The sequence below is a fragment of the Corythoichthys intestinalis genome, chromosome 1, assembly GCF_030265065.1.
Source record: "Corythoichthys intestinalis isolate RoL2023-P3 chromosome 1, ASM3026506v1, whole genome shotgun sequence".
Lineage (NCBI taxonomy): Eukaryota > Metazoa > Chordata > Actinopteri > Syngnathiformes > Syngnathidae > Corythoichthys > Corythoichthys intestinalis.
The window spans coordinates 31,885,357-31,901,919 of record NC_080395.1 but is presented as its reverse complement, the minus strand read 5'-3'; the positions used below and the strand labels follow the sequence as shown (position 1 = coordinate 31,901,919).

The 16,563-nt window shown below is 42.3% G+C and overlaps 2 protein-coding genes across 2 annotated transcripts in view; one reads left to right on the top strand and one right to left on the bottom strand.

The window, feature by feature from the left end:
• Positions 1 to 319: 319 nt before the first annotated feature.
• On the bottom strand, positions 320 to 16,330 carry gpn1 (GPN-loop GTPase 1). Its single transcript, XM_057832618.1, has 13 exons — positions 16,091 to 16,330; positions 8,925 to 9,018; positions 8,751 to 8,857; positions 7,886 to 7,923; positions 6,511 to 6,589; positions 6,345 to 6,439; positions 6,227 to 6,272; positions 6,018 to 6,164; positions 5,745 to 5,827; positions 5,177 to 5,216; positions 4,993 to 5,083; positions 2,152 to 2,253; positions 320 to 1,567 (listed from the first exon to the last, which is right to left on the bottom strand). Exons 1-13 carry the CDS (start codon positions 16,223 to 16,225, stop codon positions 1,470 to 1,472), a joined length of 1,155 nt encoding a protein of 384 aa, XP_057688601.1. The 5' UTR covers positions 16,226 to 16,330; the 3' UTR covers positions 320 to 1,469.
• Positions 15,961 to 16,563, top strand: part of LOC130913744 (cyclic nucleotide-gated cation channel beta-3-like) — a 78,633-nt gene continuing 78,030 nt past the window's right edge. Inside the window, exon 1 of the mRNA XM_057832591.1 lies at positions 15,961 to 16,422. The gene's annotated coding sequence lies outside the window, so the exon portion shown is untranslated. The remainder of the gene's footprint in view (positions 16,423 to 16,563) is intronic.

Below are 16,563 nucleotides of genomic sequence, written 5' to 3'. Positions count from 1 at the left end.
AATCTTCCATCTCACAATCTGTCAGGATGTGTTTGATAGAGTTTTAAAAAATTGACATTGAGTTTCTCTGTAATAAATGCATGCATGAGTCAAATATGATGTCACCCAACCCACGTCTGCCCTATGAATGAGCATTATAGTTTTACATTTCAAGTTTAAATGTTGTAAAGTTTTCCAGATCAGTATTTCTGCATGAGTAATACATATCAAGTATGCCAGACCACATTTATAATCTTCATTTAGTGGCTGAGTCAAGAGGAAGTGATGTGACTCATGCACAGACCAATAAATCATCCCATTGCAATCATTGATAGCGCACACACACACGCATCATTTTTATTGTGTTAGAAATTTGCCCAATTTTTGCTGGCGCATCAAATTTGATCTGACTCGGCCCGAAATTACTATTGCAGTTTTTGAGTCAAGATTGACCAATTTTCAAGTTTTGAGATGATAAAACAATCCACCAATTTTTGGACACCCACATTTGAAAACGGGTCAATTTTGAACCAGACAAAATATATATACACATGTGGCAAATGCGACATCATTAGTGTCGTGTAATGTGACACATCGCTCATTGGGAACTACCCAAAAATTGTGCAGTCTGGTTCAGGCATTACAAAGACTTGTTTAATTTGTTGCATGAATTGAAGAACCCAGGGCATACATTTTCCCAATCAAAATAGCAGTCATCAACCAGAAAGTGGGATCTCTCTTTGCACACTTCAGGACAAATATGTACAAGACAATATTTGGAAGAAATTTTTATGACTTTAGTTCAGAGAAGAAAATACTTGTACGGAGATGATGCTCCTAAGTAAATTTGGGGGGAAGGGGGTAAAAAAAAAAAAACCTGTAGTGCAGTAAGCCGCAACAAGGAATTGCCATTTGGAAAAATTACAATGGGTGGATCTCTCCACAGGTCTTTCGGAAGGTGCCGCGCAGAGTCCGTGTTGTAATCCAGAGGGCTGACGGTCCGGATATCGGTGAGAATGACAGTGCTTGCCTGATCGCGGAGGACTCTGTAGGTGCTAGAGGGCAGGTTAACTGAGCTTTTTTAAAAAAAAAAAAAAAAAGGCAGGCTTTACATGCTGTTCTGAGAAGGTGGCTATCCTTGCTTTGCAAATGCAACTTGCCTATTGGTGAGTTGCAGTGGACACCCCTGACGATGTCCATCATATTCAAAGCACCGTATGTTTGGATCAGCAACGTAAAAAAAACGAAGAACACCTTTCAGGAATAAAACTCTGCTAATTGGCCAGACCGTGAGGATCGAGCACTTAGTCCCCCGCTCGGTCGCTTGAAACATCGCTGGTGTCAGGGAGCGTTATGTGACAACAGATTGCATTTCCTGCAACTGAGGCTCATGTGCTCATCGCCCACCGACGAGAATATAATATCCAAACGGGGTTACAAAAACAAGGAAAAGATGAGGGAGGAGGAGTTGCTCGTTGACGTGAAGGAAATTATGGCAAGTCACACTTGCGATTTCGGACCTGGACCACCTGACGACGCTCGCGCAGGAAGTTTCCAAAGGCGGCCTTTTCTTTGCTCTCCTCAGTTTCTGAAAACAAATGCAGAGCCACACATTTGTTGGAAGCAAAGGTCAAATATTGGCACCTATGTGTGAATTTTTGACATTAGCTGGCAGAGATGGGTTTCCTCAAATTCTGTGCAGTTTGTTATTTGGTAGTTGCATGGCTCCTGATTGGCTAAGATAGCCAAGTCAATAGTGCTTGCTAGTATGCCAGTAAAAAAAAAAAAAGATATGAACAGATTTAACTGTTCAAACAAAGCCATGTCAAAGAGTAAACAATACAGTGCATCAAGGTGATTGATTTGGTGGATGGGATGTCCCTTTCATTCCCACTTTAAAAAAAAAAAAAAAAAAAAACATGACATCATTCTGCCCTGCTTGCCTAGACACCCTGTTCCCTGCAGAGCTGCTGGATTACAAATGTTGCTGTTCATACTACAAATATTGACATGCAATGGTAAGTTTTAATAACTATCTTGAAAACATAGCCAACACCAACACGATTGATTGCATGGTTATGAGATACGGGTCAAGATTGTGTGGACGTCGTCACCATTTCAAATGCCAAATCGGCGCAGTGCCATACGTTTCCGAAGCTCGCGGCGACTTACTTTCGTGGTCTACGTCGTCCGTGTCGTCCTCGTTCTCCTCGTCTGAGTCCGGGGTGCCACGGGTCATGATCAGGTCGCTGGGCCCGCCCTCCTCAACTCTTTCTGCAGATGTCCAAAAGCAAAATGCTCTTCAACAGATGGCCCGGATGGTAAAATTCACACCGCCGGTCTGCTTTTCTCTGCCGTCTGATGGGAAGGTGGACCGCCATGGCTATGCACTACGCACACGGCTTTCCATATCTAATAGGGGTGGGAACACCTGGGAACCTCATGATACAATAATAAATACAAGGCTCACGATAACTATGATCTCACGATATGGCGTTATAATCCTTCTGCCGCGAAATGGAATGAGTTTACCACTTGTATATGTCCAATCCATATGAACTAGGAGGGGTGGCAGCGAATGTACGAACGTCGGTGGAAGTCAATGCCGGGCAATGAGTTCATTTTGAAGCATTTCACGTCATTTCCTGTTGATTTTCGGTCACTTCCTTTTTCTTTTGGGGCATTTACGGGTCTTACTGTTGATTTTAGATCAGTGTTTTTGTACCTTTTGTGAGTCACAGCATGTTTTTACATGGAGAAAAATCTCGCAGCACACCACAAACTAAAAATGTTCCAAAATTACTTTCTGTACTGTATATTCAATTATAAATTTTTTCAATATTTATACTTACTCAGTGTGAAACTTGAGCCTGTTTAGATTAACACAAAGCAGATATCCTGGCAGGAATCTTCGTCAACAGCTCTCTGTCTGTGTTTTTTTTTTATAGCAGTTATACTTGAAAACCTCAGAATTAGAACTTGAGCAATGACCTCAACCGCATCAGGGCCGAGCATCTCGCTGACAATGGCTTTGCAGGCAGGTATTGTCTCTGCCACAGTGTGGGACTTTTTGGATTTAGCACTGGCTTTCTCATTTACATTGGTAGTATTTCTCAATAACATTGCCTGTTTCTCTGTGTTTTTACGAAGGCGAACAAAATAGTCCATCGACTTGTGTTGAAGTGACGGGTGCTTTGTTTGGAGATTAGGTTTAAGCTTGCTTGGCACCATGGCGCTGTTGGATAGCTGCTCGTGTCGCGTTCAACAACTGCTCGGATTTCTAGCCATCAGCCACATTGCCGTCTTCGACAATGTGTTGGAATTAAAACACAAGGGGAGGATTGACAGTCGTCATATATGGATGAAATGGAAAGGACACTTTTGTGTATATCAACACTTGACGAGTTTAATCAAATGATGTATAGTAGACGTGCTGGGTTCCACATTGTCATGGCCGCAAAGTGGCTGAAGGCTAGAAATCTGAGCAGTTCTTGAACGCGACACGAACAATACCTCGCTCATCTGCAGAAGACCGCAACCTTTTATCTATTCCTTCCTTCCTACTGCAACTCGAATGAATGAATACCGACTCAAAATCAACAGGAAGTAACCTGTAAATGCCCTAAACCAGGGGTCCCCATCTGCCGGGCCGCGGACCGGTACAGGTCCGTGGCGCATTTATGACCGGGCCGCAAAGAAAAAACAATTTAATAACGACCGCATTCTGGCCGAATTAACCCTGTACCCCTGTTTAACACACCAATATCCCTGTCTACTCTAGATATAATACTACGGGATAGATTACAACGTTGTCATAGAAGTCCATTGATTGGACTGATAGCAGTACATTTTGTTTGTGTATATAATATATCTATGTGCGCTTGTCCTCGATAATAGCATATTACTTAGGCCGCGGCGCAGCACATTTGTTCCCGGAAATAATTAGCCCCCACACGAGCGAAGATAACAGGAAAATTTTGGAAATATTTTTACGGGGGAAAAGGATTATTTTTACGGCGAAAAGGGCACCTGACAAGCCTACAACCTTGAAGACCCACGAACTGCGAAGGAGTGGATTCGTGACCCGTTTGTGAATAAACAGAGAGATCGCAAATGACGGCGACCTTATTAAACGTACATTTGAGACAACAAGTCTATCGAGGTTCTGGATTAAAGTCATTCTGGAATATCCTGACATCGCGGCAAGAGCGTTGAAAACCTTGCTACAATTTCCAACATCGTATCTTTGTGAAGCGGGCTTCTTAATGTTTAACGACCAGGCGAAGTCGTTAATGGTGAGCACGGTTTGCAGCTGTTGTGTGAAGCTTACATTGCAGGATGAATCTGAGGAGAACTTTTCTACAAGTCCTTCCATGATCAAACATAAGTTAATATTCCTTTCTTTCAAGAAAGTTTGTAGCATTTACTTTGGAATCGCTGCATTTGCGCATTTTCCGGCTATGTTTAACGTTACGCGCATGCGCAGAACCGCATCGTTGCAATTTTTGATGGGTTGCAAAATTTGTCAGAACACCGGTCCTTGAAAAAAAGACCCAAATAACACCGGTCCGTGGTGCAAAAAAGGTTGGGGACCCCTGCCCTAAACTGAACAGGAAGTGACCTGTAAATGGCCACAAAAGTCTGGCTGTGAATGCTCTGGTTTCAGTGCCATTGACGGCGCTAGACGTCCAATCTCGTCAAAATGAATGCATGTCTAGCGCTGTCAATGGCAGCCAGTAAGCTAACATAGACTCTATTCTAATGGAAGATTTTGTTAGCAACCTGTTGTTTCTTGTATTTTTAAACAGCGAAACCTTTTGAAAACATCACTTCTTGCTGGTAGCATACTGATAACCTTTTGGGCTAAAAAGCATCGCGACATATCACCTTTTCGATATATTGTAAAACCCCTAGTATCTAGAAGCGCCGCAGAACAACTGTGCTTCAGTTGGTGTGTCGCAGTGTTGGGTAAGGAGATCCAAAAGAGAGGCGAACCCGGCTTTTTTTGCTCACCTGCGACGGAAGGTGGTGTCACGCGGACGGCACCGAGATCCTCGCCCAGTCGCTCCAACTGCTCTTTCTGCTTTCTACTTTCAGCCTCCGCCTGACAAACAGCGAAAAAGCCGTCAAGCCCCAACACTCCGGTCAAGCAGGCAGCATCATCCGTCTCCAGCGCGTTCGCCACACACACACTCACCAGTTGCCGGCGTAGTCGTTGGTATTCTGGTTGATAATCCCTGAGGGGCAAAAGCACAGGTGAGCACCTTTCCGGACAAATGGAAAGGACAGCAGACGGGACAAGACAGCTGAGTATTGTTGCTTCGTGATTAAGGTCTGGTGAAACGTTTCGTTGAAATGTTCATTTGTCTCATCTAGGGTTAGTGTTCCAAAGTAGGCTTTCAAACTATGGTTTCAAACAAGGGATGGGGTGTCAATTTAGGGATCCAAACTAGGGTTTGGGTTAAAGTAGGCTTTCAAACTCAGGTTTCAAATTAGTATTTCAAACTAGGGATTGGGTTCCAAAGTAGGGTTTAAGATTAAGGTTAGGGTTCATGAGTTGGGTTTCAAACTACAGTTTAAAACCTCTCTCAGGATTTCAAATAGAAGTCTCAAACTAGGGTTATGTTTTATATAGGGTTTCAAACTAGGGTAGTGGTTCCAAATTCAGATTTAATAGACGAGCATTTAGCCAGCGGTCTTTCGGCCAACCAGCACAGCAAGGGTCATTTCGCAACCTTCGAGCGATCAAAGGAAAACATTCTCACCTATGGTACTCATCTGCAGCATCCTGCAACTTGACCAGCAGCTCGTCCAATCCGCGGCCTGTCACTGAGGACACACCCACCACCTGGAATGGCATCGCAAAGTTAGGCTGAGTTCTCAACGGCCCATTCGTCAGTCCCTCAACGTAACGGCGAAGTAAACAACTGAACATTTCTCGACACTTGTGAAACTAGCGGGTGGTGTTTTGGCACGAGATAAACTGCCACACCGGATTGGTAAATTGCATGAGCCAGAAATGGGTAAACTAGACTCACCCTCAGGTCGGAGTAAAACTCATCCAGCACCAGACTCATGGATCGGGTCAGGTTGCTGACGTAAGAGCGCTCATGGTTCAGGGCATCCTGGAAAGCTTCAAAGTCGTTCATCCACTCCACCGCGAAGCTTTCCTCGATGATGTCCGTCTGCAACGAGACGTGGCGGTTCTGCAAACGTGCAGAAAAAAACGGAAGGAGGGCGGCCTCACTTTATTCATCACCACGACGAAGGGCAGTTTGGTCTTGTAGAGGATACTGAAAAGAAAAGCGGCCAAGCTTAAAAAAAGAAGAGTGGGGCCAAAGGCGCGTGCTCTGGCAGAGGCCTACCTGCAGGCGTACAGCATGTTGGACATGAAGGTAACAGGATTGACGCTGCGAGACGTGTCCACCACGTAGACCGCCACGCAGGGGAAGGATGACGCCTGATGAACAGACACGCGTGCGTGTCAGCGGGTTGGTCGTGTATGGTCTGGGGAGGGTGGCGGCAACGCACCAGGGCTTCTGTGATGATGCCGCCAGACGCCGACCACGTGAACACTTCGATCTGACCTGGCGTGTCGATGAGGACGTACCTACAGACGGAGGTCATAGGGCATACTGAGGAGACACTACGTCTTGACAACCCTTGACACACTGATTTGAAAAGTAACTTCTTTAGTTTTCTAGTTTCTTGCTTAAGTACTAAGTAAGCTTAAGGAGTTACTTCTTGATTCGACCACACTCGAGTTTTTTCCAACTACAAAAATACAAAAAGTTTAGTTTTCCCACTTTAAAAAAATGAATGAAGAGAATATTTAATTTACTGAATTTACGTTTATTTTTCCTTTTTCAAATCCACAAGAAAAAAAAAGACTATATTTAATTCTATATAAATAAATAAGGAGACTTTTTACGGTCTCCCTTTTGTAATTTTTTTTTTATGGAAAAAGTAATACACATGAAAAGGGAAAAAGGAAATACTTGCTATTAAGAGGCTCCAAAAGACTATTTGGAGAATTTCGATGTCGACAACATGTCTCTAAACGTTTCCTCTAGTGCTGCAACGAATAATTGATTAACTTGACTAATTTGATTAGAAAAGGCTTTGAATCAAATGGTTTCAAAATTGTTTGCATTTAGTTTTATTGATTTGAGTGGATACACTGCCCTCTAGTAGTAGTGAATATATAATAATAATATAGTCAACAGTGAATATGCCATAACTCATTTAACTTTGATTAGTCATGCTGCTTCCTGTTAAAGACCAACATAAAGTACATTGTTGTTTGAGACAATATGGGTTTTTTATGCATTCGTAATTTAGTCTATAGGTATATTTAGCTGTTTTTCTTTGTGGGAATATGTGTTTGAACGATTTGTTAAGCGCATTGTTAAAAAAAAAAAAGTTAGCAATTGATAGCATTTAAGCGAGCGGACTTTTGCTCTGCAAGTTAGCGAATTGTTCTTTTGTCGAGCTTAGATCCTCATCTATTATTGTTTTTTTTTTTTACCATTCGATGCTCAACTCGGGTATTTTTAAACGCATTTATTGCACTTGTGAAAGTGTGACTCTGCATAGTTAGAAGAAACACTCGGGAATTTTATTTATATTTTGTATTCGCGTTAGACTGTTCTTTTGAAAGTGCAATTTTAGCAAATCTTTGTTTTATATCCCCTAAATTTATTTTGCAAGGCATTAAATGTTCCTGGTCCAATTACTCGATTATTTGAACTAACTAATTGATATATTAATCGATTACTTAAATAATTGATAGCTGCAGCCCTAGTTTTTTCAACTATCAAAATAATTATTTGCTAGTCGCCCCCCACTCCCGCCTTCTAAATGGATCAGGCGTATGAAAGGGTGACATTTACGTCAACTTGCTGACCTGTGATTGTGCTGTTTCTTCTCCAAGAAGTGCATCACCTGCAACACACAAAGAGTAAACAGTCACAAAACTTGGCCGGGCAAAATGGCACCCTTTTCAAAGTGTAGAATTTGCTTGCGATCCATTTTGCGCGGATAGAGCTCAACTCCAAAATATTGAGAAACCCGCCGGCGCTTTGATGTACGAGCGGAACAAACCCTTTTAGGCAGCCTGGTCCATTTTTGTTTTGTGTCTGTGAGCAAAAACTGAAGTAGTTCACGTGTCTGATTGCCAGTGTTTGACGAGATCTTGCCATCAGCTTATCATACGTTCAAGTCTAGACTTTGATTCCACATAAGTTAGCGGATTCATGACACTTCTGTTAATTCCTGTGTAAAGCTAAGATATAGATTGTTGTCATATCCTGAGAAAAACAAACTGGTGGTCTATCACCCTTTCTTTCAACCCTGCCAGACACCTTTTAAATGGCAAATTGTTTGGAAGTGGAAACAAAAGCCGAATCTTTGCAATTCAAAGCGATGCCAGTCTCCTCTCGAGGCGTTTTCCAAAATGTCGGTTAAAAAAACCTGTGCCAAGAGTTGAAATCAAGCCCACACGGTCTAAATGTGGCTTCCCGATTTTCCCGGGACGGGCAAAGTGTGGCTAAAGGTTTAGCCGTGCGGCTCAGAGAGATTCTTATTTATCGGCAAGGTTTTGTAAGTCGACACCCACCCAATCATCCGCATACTCATGCAACTTCGACTACAAATGCTTGTTTGGGCGCCATCGATCACAGTCAAACAAACCTCTGTCGGTGGGCGGCCCCGAAACACAGATCGTCACGGAGAGAAAAGAGGAAACGAGAGAAAAATACGGCGACGGTCACCTGATCAAAGCGAGTGGCGAAGAGGTTGAGCGAAGTGACGATGGCGCCATTGGGTCCCAGGCCGTACTGCTTCATCACTTCTTTGTAGTTGACAGTGTCCCGGACATCTACCGGAAAGAGACGGAGCTCAGCGACGGCCAGAGAAGGCGGCCTCTTTACACTAGCGCTCCTTACCAATGTTTGCGGGGAAGGGGATGTCGTGTACGGCGGGGTCCAGGTTGATGAGGTACGGGGGCTGTCCGAGAGCGTGAAGGTGAGCCGTCAATCTCTGTGGAACGACAGCAAGAAGATAGATTAAAAACTACTTGTTTGTTATCGAGGTCGGCGGTAATTTGAACATTATTTGTGGTACAGCGGGCCATGCTTGCATAGGCTAGAGTCAACAGTATCCCGTTTGAGAGTAGCTAGTACAGAGTTTCAGGTGTACTGCGAAGGCAGGGACAGTCCCCAAATGGCGTACCGCAAGCAACACGTCACTTCCGCTCATTAATATTCATGAGGTTAGCTACTGTTGCTAAGGGGGGGGACATGCTACCGTTTGTCCCCGATTGGAAATGAATGGAAATCGTGTACAAAGGAGATATTTACAGAGCTAAACCTACCAATTCTCTCGGAGAATGATGTCCCTGGTGCCAAATTCACTGGCAAAGATGTGGAAGAACATAAAAATGTTCAGTTCATAAAGAGATGGCTTGAGTGTCGAGGGCTGAAAAAGTTCTTAAGCGACTGACAATGACATTCTTCTGTTTCAACAAGCTATCCTTTACCAACAGCCCTGTCTTTCTTAAATATTATAGTAGGGCTGTCCGAAACGACTAATTTCCTCCCGATTAGTCTGCCGACTATTTTTACGATTAGTCGACTAATCTAAATTTTTTTTTTTTTTTACTACTTTATTAATGAAATTTTTGTTCAAGCTTATTAATTCACAAAAACATTTTGGAACACCTAAATTCTTTATTAACGTATAAATAAATAAAATAAATACCAATAATAAATCACAAACAATGAGGTCAAATGCTGCTGGCATTAACTAGTGCAAAAAAATGTCAACGGAAACACTGTGACTTCACCTCTTTAACAGGAGTCAAAACAATTCTTACTCTTTTTGTGGTATGTCATTGTCTATATATTTCTAAATGTTAAAATGAATTGGAATGTCCCGGACAACCATTTTCAGAATACTTTGTGTGAGTTCAGATGCTTTTTCTGGTGTGCATGCCGCATTTTTGGAGGATGGGGGAAAACTGTTCAACTTTTGTTTGTTTTAACCTGAAAATAGATAAAGTAGAGGGCACACTGAAATATTACCACAATTATTTTGAATGAAAGGCACACATACCCACAGTAACAAAAATTGAATATATAGTATTAATTTTATAGTATACTACTATATGTAAAACTTTATAATACTAAATAACTAACATTTGTGCAGTCATGGATTACAGTAAGTAGGCCATTGCTGTTTCCATATATATTTTTATTATATTATGTATATACAGGATATACTGTATGTATATATTTTCCCCAAGTGGGAGCTTCCATGATCCTAATAAATTTAATAATAATTTAAAAAAATATATAATTATATTAATTATTTTATTAAATAAAAATGCACGTTGATACAACGCACATAAAGGCAACTTCCATTTAAAAAATTGTTAGAAAGTTGTATGGACTTACAATCCGCTAGCTTGTTGTTTCTTGTTGTCTTCGAAAATTACACTTGGGTGACGGCGCTTCAAGTGTTCGTTCATAGCCGACATGCTACCGTGGGAGCTCAGCTTAGCAAAGAGTACACAAAGTGGAACCCTCCATATTTTCCTTGAAATAATTCCAGGCTCTGGCTATTCTGGTCCGCTTTTTTGGCTTTATGCCGCTTTCACGTGTTACCAACTCTGCCCTTTTTGGAAATTGGCAGTGTTTTCAACTCCTCACCGGCGATTGACTTGGCTCGTTGTCGTCGGTTCGTCTGGGTTCGTCCGATTTCCTCCTCAGGAAGGCGGCGGCATGCATAAAAAACCGAGAGACGTCGGATGGCTCTTTATGGATACTTTTATCAACGGGTGCACATATTTTTTTTGCCAAGGTTCTCAGAGGAGGACCTGGAGATGTGACTTGGTCCTCATTGAGCTTGAGAGCCGACCCGCCTGATGCGATAAAATTATGACAAGCTTTACTTACAGCCAATTAACTTAAATAATTATATTAACAATTAATGATTGATTAACATCAACTGGCACAACAAAATTGCCATTACTTTGAAGTGAAATATAAAGAAATAAATATAAAAGCACCAATCCAAAATAAAGGGCATTATGCGGCTCCCACATTAACTCCAAGCCTTTGTAAAAGTGGGATATCCTCCTTATAAGACCTCATTGAACGTGCATGTTTAGCTTTGTAAAATGCGAGCAAAAACACGTTTGTCAGTGCATGGCACTGTTCTTCATCACCTTTATAGGGCAAGTGGGGTCCTGTCTGACATCGATAGTTTGCTTAATTGCCACATTCTCTTTTTTTTCGTGCTTTTCAAAGTTTGGATGGCTGAAATTCTTTGACCCTACATAAAATGCGCTGCTCTAATCAGCGACATTGGTAGTCTCACGGCACATTTTGTACCACATTTCCGTGCGAGCATCATTTGCTTCTAGCCATGGTACCTCCTGCAGCCACTTTTCAGCAAAAGTCCTTTTTTTCGGTAGCTCCGGTGACGTCTCCGTCGTCTGTCTTTTGACGGGGGTGGGGGAAGACGGAAATAATTACTCAGTGGGGCCTGCCTCTTCGACATTTTTAGAAGTTATTTTCTCGTGTCCGCCGCAAATACAGTGGTCAGCCATCGGTACGCAAAAGCGTATGGAAGTCGTTGAGGGCCAGCGCGTTTGTCTACGTCCAGTACGCATGCGCGCATGCGGACCACTTTTGTGCACCCCTGTTTATTGACCAAAACAAAAACGTGGGGGATGAAGCCACTCAACTCGGCGCTACCCGCGCACTTTTCCAACTCACCGATCTCGCTCCCTCGCCCACTTTCTTCCTCTTTGCTCAATCTGACAACGCCGGTGTAGGCGCACTATCCTATTCCCCTCACTATCCACTCGCGGGGGCCTGCGCTTGTCAGTGACGTTCCTTATTCTCGCTATATGATTATACAACTTTAACATTTGTTAATAATACGCTCTGTGTGTAGTATCATCCATCGCTTTTCCTTTTTAAATTGGCACTTTTAAGCAAATGTAAGAAGTAACAACGGGAACATTTTTAAACAGGCATTTCACGGGAGAGCATTTCTACTCTTCGGCCAATCATATACCGAGAGCGACTCGATAGTTTTTTCCTCCGAGTTTTTGGCTTCGGGAAGTATGAAGAAAACATCCTTAATATGTCGTAATGTCTAGAGTCGTTTCTACAAGTTCCAAAAAAGCAATGTGTGATCGGCATGTTTGTTTTTGAAAGATTACCGGAGAAAAGTAGCAGAATTAACATGGTTTCTATGCAAGGACGGGTCTATAATGTCCCACTTCTGTTTTACTTCCGCTTTACGATGCGACATCACGGTCTAAAAATAGCATGCGTGCAGTATGCCATTGCATCGACGAGTCCAAAAAGGCACGTGATCACTTCAGCATTGACCCCACTAAAAATATCACCTCGCTCAGTGTTGCCACGACCGCTTATTATAAGCAAATTTGGCCTTGTTTTTGTGTGAAGTCACTTAAGAATATTTGTTGCCGTTTTCTTGGGCTAGTTTTTAAAGTGTAGCAATTCTGTGATAAATTGTCCAGTCGATAATTTCACTGTTATTTAAATGTAGGATAGTCTGTCTTGCCTTTTATTCTGTTCCCTCTGACCCCAAGCTCCGCCTCACACAGTCACTCACACACACCTGCAACAAGTAGACGGCAGCCTCTGTTCCCACTAAAGATGTCCCGATCGATCGGCATTGGTCCGTTCACATAATTTTCAAAGTATCGGAATCGGCAAAAAAAATGCCTTTTTTTATTTTTATTTTTTTAATTAAATCGTTTTCTAATTGTATTTAACCTTACAGACAAAATGTCTTACACTCATCCAAAGTCTTTAGTTTTGGCTTTAAGTAGGGCTATCAAATTTATCGCGTTAACGGAGGTAATCAATTTTTTAAAAAATTAATCACGTCAAATTCTTTAACGCAATTCACACATGCACTGCACGACCCACTCACGCATTGTCGCGTTCAATCTATAATGGTGCCGATTTACCTATATATAGAGCTAAAAGGCAGCGTAAAATGAGTAGAGTGAATTGTGGCAGTCTTTGGAGCATTTTTTTATTTGGCTTAAGCCTTAAAATTCCTCTCTCAACATTTAGAAATATCGTGGGAAAGCAATCATGGGACGAAAGGTAGTAGTTGATCTTTTTCTTAGCACCCTATGTTATTTCCCAACACAGAGAAGATATATCAATTGGTGCCAATACGCACAGTCATGGTTGCGCTTCCCATCATGCATTTGGGCATGGCTACAGTATCATTTACTGAAAGCTCAACAAATACACTAGATGACAATATTTAGTCACAATACACAGTCACATTTATCCTTTAAGAATTACAAGTCTTTCTATCAGTGGATCCCCCTCACAGAAAGAATGCAAATAATGTAAATGCCATCTTGACGATTTATTGTCATAATAAACAAATACAGTACTTATGTACTGTATGTTGAATGTATATATTCGTCCGTGTTTTATTCATTTTTTTCTTAATGCATTGCCAAAATGTATATGATCGGGAAAAATTATCGGGAATGATTGGAATTGGATCGGGAGCAAAAAAAAAAAAAAAAAAAAGCCATCGGATCGGGAAATATCGGGATCGGCAGATAAACTAAAATGATCGGGTTCGGATTGGGAGCAAAAAAAACATGATCGGAACAACCCTAGTTCCCACCAACATCCTGCTTCTAATTGGCTCTGAAACTAATTTCATCAAGTTTTAGCCAATTAGCCCGATGAACTTTTTTTTTTTTTTTTGGGGGGGGGGGGGGACAAAGTGGGCAAAATAAAGTCTAAAGAACTATAACAAAGACTGGGAGAAAAGGAGCGGTTGAAAAGAATGGATTCGACGTGTCATGGAATTGACTCGAAAGCCTTATGCAGAGAATGCAAATGTGAAATATGTGCACAGTACGAATTTATTATCATTTATAAATGTTCTATTTGCACTTTAGTACATGTGCAACTTGTATATATTATATGGTATACTGTGAGGCTAAAGTTTCAAGATTCATTTATAAATGATCTATTTGCACTTTAGTACATGTGCAACTTGTGTATATTATATGGTATAGTGTGAGGCTAAAGTTTCAAGATTAGTGTCATGAGGAAAATATTTTAGACCAGGCCTCATCCACACCTGTGGCCTATACTACGAAGCCGGTTTTCTGGCTTAGCAGGGTAACTTCGAGAGTAACTTTATCACGTGCGACGTAAGTTCGCGGCTATGCGAGACTACGAAAGGTGGATATGTTGGAACCGAGAAGTGTTGCCATGGCAACACACGCCACACGCCAAACCTGGTCGTGTCAGAGTTAGATCTTGCTTAACATCAGGATTCCAATTAACCACGCTCTATTTAAACAGCACCCCTCCGCGGACGTGTCCTCCTGACAATGACAGCGTACTTGGACGACCCATACGACATTGGCGCGCGGATTGTGAGGGGCTCTCTCCGGAGGGCACGGGTATTTCGGGACCGCCAAAATTCGCTGGCGTACCCGGAAGATGTTCTCCATGAAAGACATATTTTCAAGTGAGGAAATTCTTTACCTGTGCCAACTGATCGAGGCGGACGTCACTAATGTAACCCGCCGAGTCAGGCCCTCACAACCGCTCAGCTTGTGTGCCTGTCCGTGCGCTCTTTTGCCAGGAACAATATATGTATTCCATGAGTCCATCGGTGATGCTGAATATCTGCGTAAGAACACTGTATGCCGTGCGATTCGGAGTGGGGTATGGAAACGCTTCAAATTGATTGTTGAAATCGCTGAATGTAAACGAATGCGGAGCTTTGCTCTCATACAAGAAATATATATTTAACGGACTTTCCAGCGTTATTTCGTTGTGTAAATATTTATAATAATCATAGAAATATGTAGACTATTTAAACATTGAGAAAACTTGCGTTTTTTTCTGCCAACTCGAAGAGATTAAATTGTCAAATCCACTGATAGGACAGACGCACAAATATAAAAGATATAAATGTTTATTGAATATGCATCTTACAGTCTTGTTTGTCAGCGAAAATTCGTTACAAAAGACGGGCTTTAATTTACGCAACAACGCATGGCATCCCAGCATTTTCTTCTTCTCCTGAGTCCTCACAAATATAACATAAAATTTTGGGAGGGGGGGTTGGGCTTGGGCCTGCAAATCAAGTTGATTGATCGGACTCGGGTCGGGTCGAGCTGGATTTTTTAGGCCCAAACTAAAAAAAAGAACATACGTATTCATACAGTCAAGGAGACTAAACATACAATCATCCTGCCTCATGTGGTGATGCGCGATAAATTATTTCTTACTGTTAACGTACCAAATCTTCTTTTATTGTCCTGACAGCAGGCTTTATTTCTTTTCATGGACATAAGTAAACTGGCATATTGACGCATTCACAAATCACACGATCTGTAAATTCGCTGTCAATAGACCCGTCGCACTCTACTCGCCGAATCGGTGTTGGATTTCACGGTGAGGGTGGATTTTAATCATCGCGCATTCCTCCTCTGTGAAGTAAGGTGCCCGTGCCATCGTCACAAGTAGTGTTTGACCCTGCTCTCCGCCCCCTTTTATGTGAACGCGCAGTAACTCTGACTGGGTTGACACATTCGACTAATCAACCTCATAATCAGCGTCGTAGCACCGATTGAGCACAAACTAGACAACCAGGTTTTGTCAACTCCGGTTACCCGCTGGTAAACTGGATTACTTCTGGGGAGGTTGTACTCGGTTCGTAGTATAGGCCACTGTTCAAATGTTTGTTTGTTTTTTCTAATAGTAAAGAATGTAAAGATGGTTTAACTCCCTCTTGCGGTCATTTTCATGAAGCTCTATAGAAGAAAAATCAATTGTAATGGTAATGGTAATGGTGTTATACTTATATAGCGCTTTTCAATTGTACCGCCGGTACAATTTTTAAAAACTACGCACAATTGGTCCTTACTCGCTCCCTCGTGGAATTTGTACCGGAAAGAGAAGCTACGATGTCGCATTTTAGGAAATGAGCTGAGCCTTTACTTTGCTCATGAAAAGCAGACGCTTCCGGTGTTAGCACGAGTGTGCTAACACGAGCTGTGTTTTTCTCTTACCTGAACGAAGGTGGTCTTTCCGGATCCGGCCATGCCGAGCACGAGTAGACACACAGCTTTCTGGTCGTCACATTTCACCTCCTCCTTGCTTTTCGCCTCCATTACGTCGGCGATGCGTTCCCTAGTGTCCGCCATCCCTCGGCGTGTGCCAAGTTAAAAGGCGGCCCAGTGTCGAAAACTGCCTGCTGCTCTTGCCCGCATGGATATTCCGCTGTGCGCATGCGCAACGGCCGGGCGTCTTTGATGGCGAAAAGATGGCGGCGTTAGTACTAGCGGCCATCTTTAAGCAGTGGACGTCTTAGGCGGGCTGGTTCTGATGAAGCCAACCTTAGGTGAGTGATTTTCTCCACTTAAACATTTGGACTAACGGCCACCCTACTTGGCTCACAGCGCGCTATATAAGTATAACACCATTTACCATTTACCATCAAGTTGCCTGCACCTGTGGTCTTGAATTTGCAAAACGGGCAGGA

Bases quoted from the DNA above. Each gene is read 5' to 3' on its own strand.
- gpn1 (XM_057832618.1), bottom strand. From the start codon at position 16,225: ATGGCGGACACTAGGGAACGCATCGCCGACGTAATGGAGGCGAAAAGC. The intron at 7,924-8,750 runs GTGACCGTCGCC...TGTGTGTTGCAG, and splicing joins TCGCCACTCGCTTTGATCAG to GTGATGCACTTCTTGGAGAA. The intron at 5,217-5,744 runs GTGAGAATGTTT...TTTGCCCCTCAG, and splicing joins GCTGCAGATGAGTACCATAG to GGATTATCAACCAGAATACC.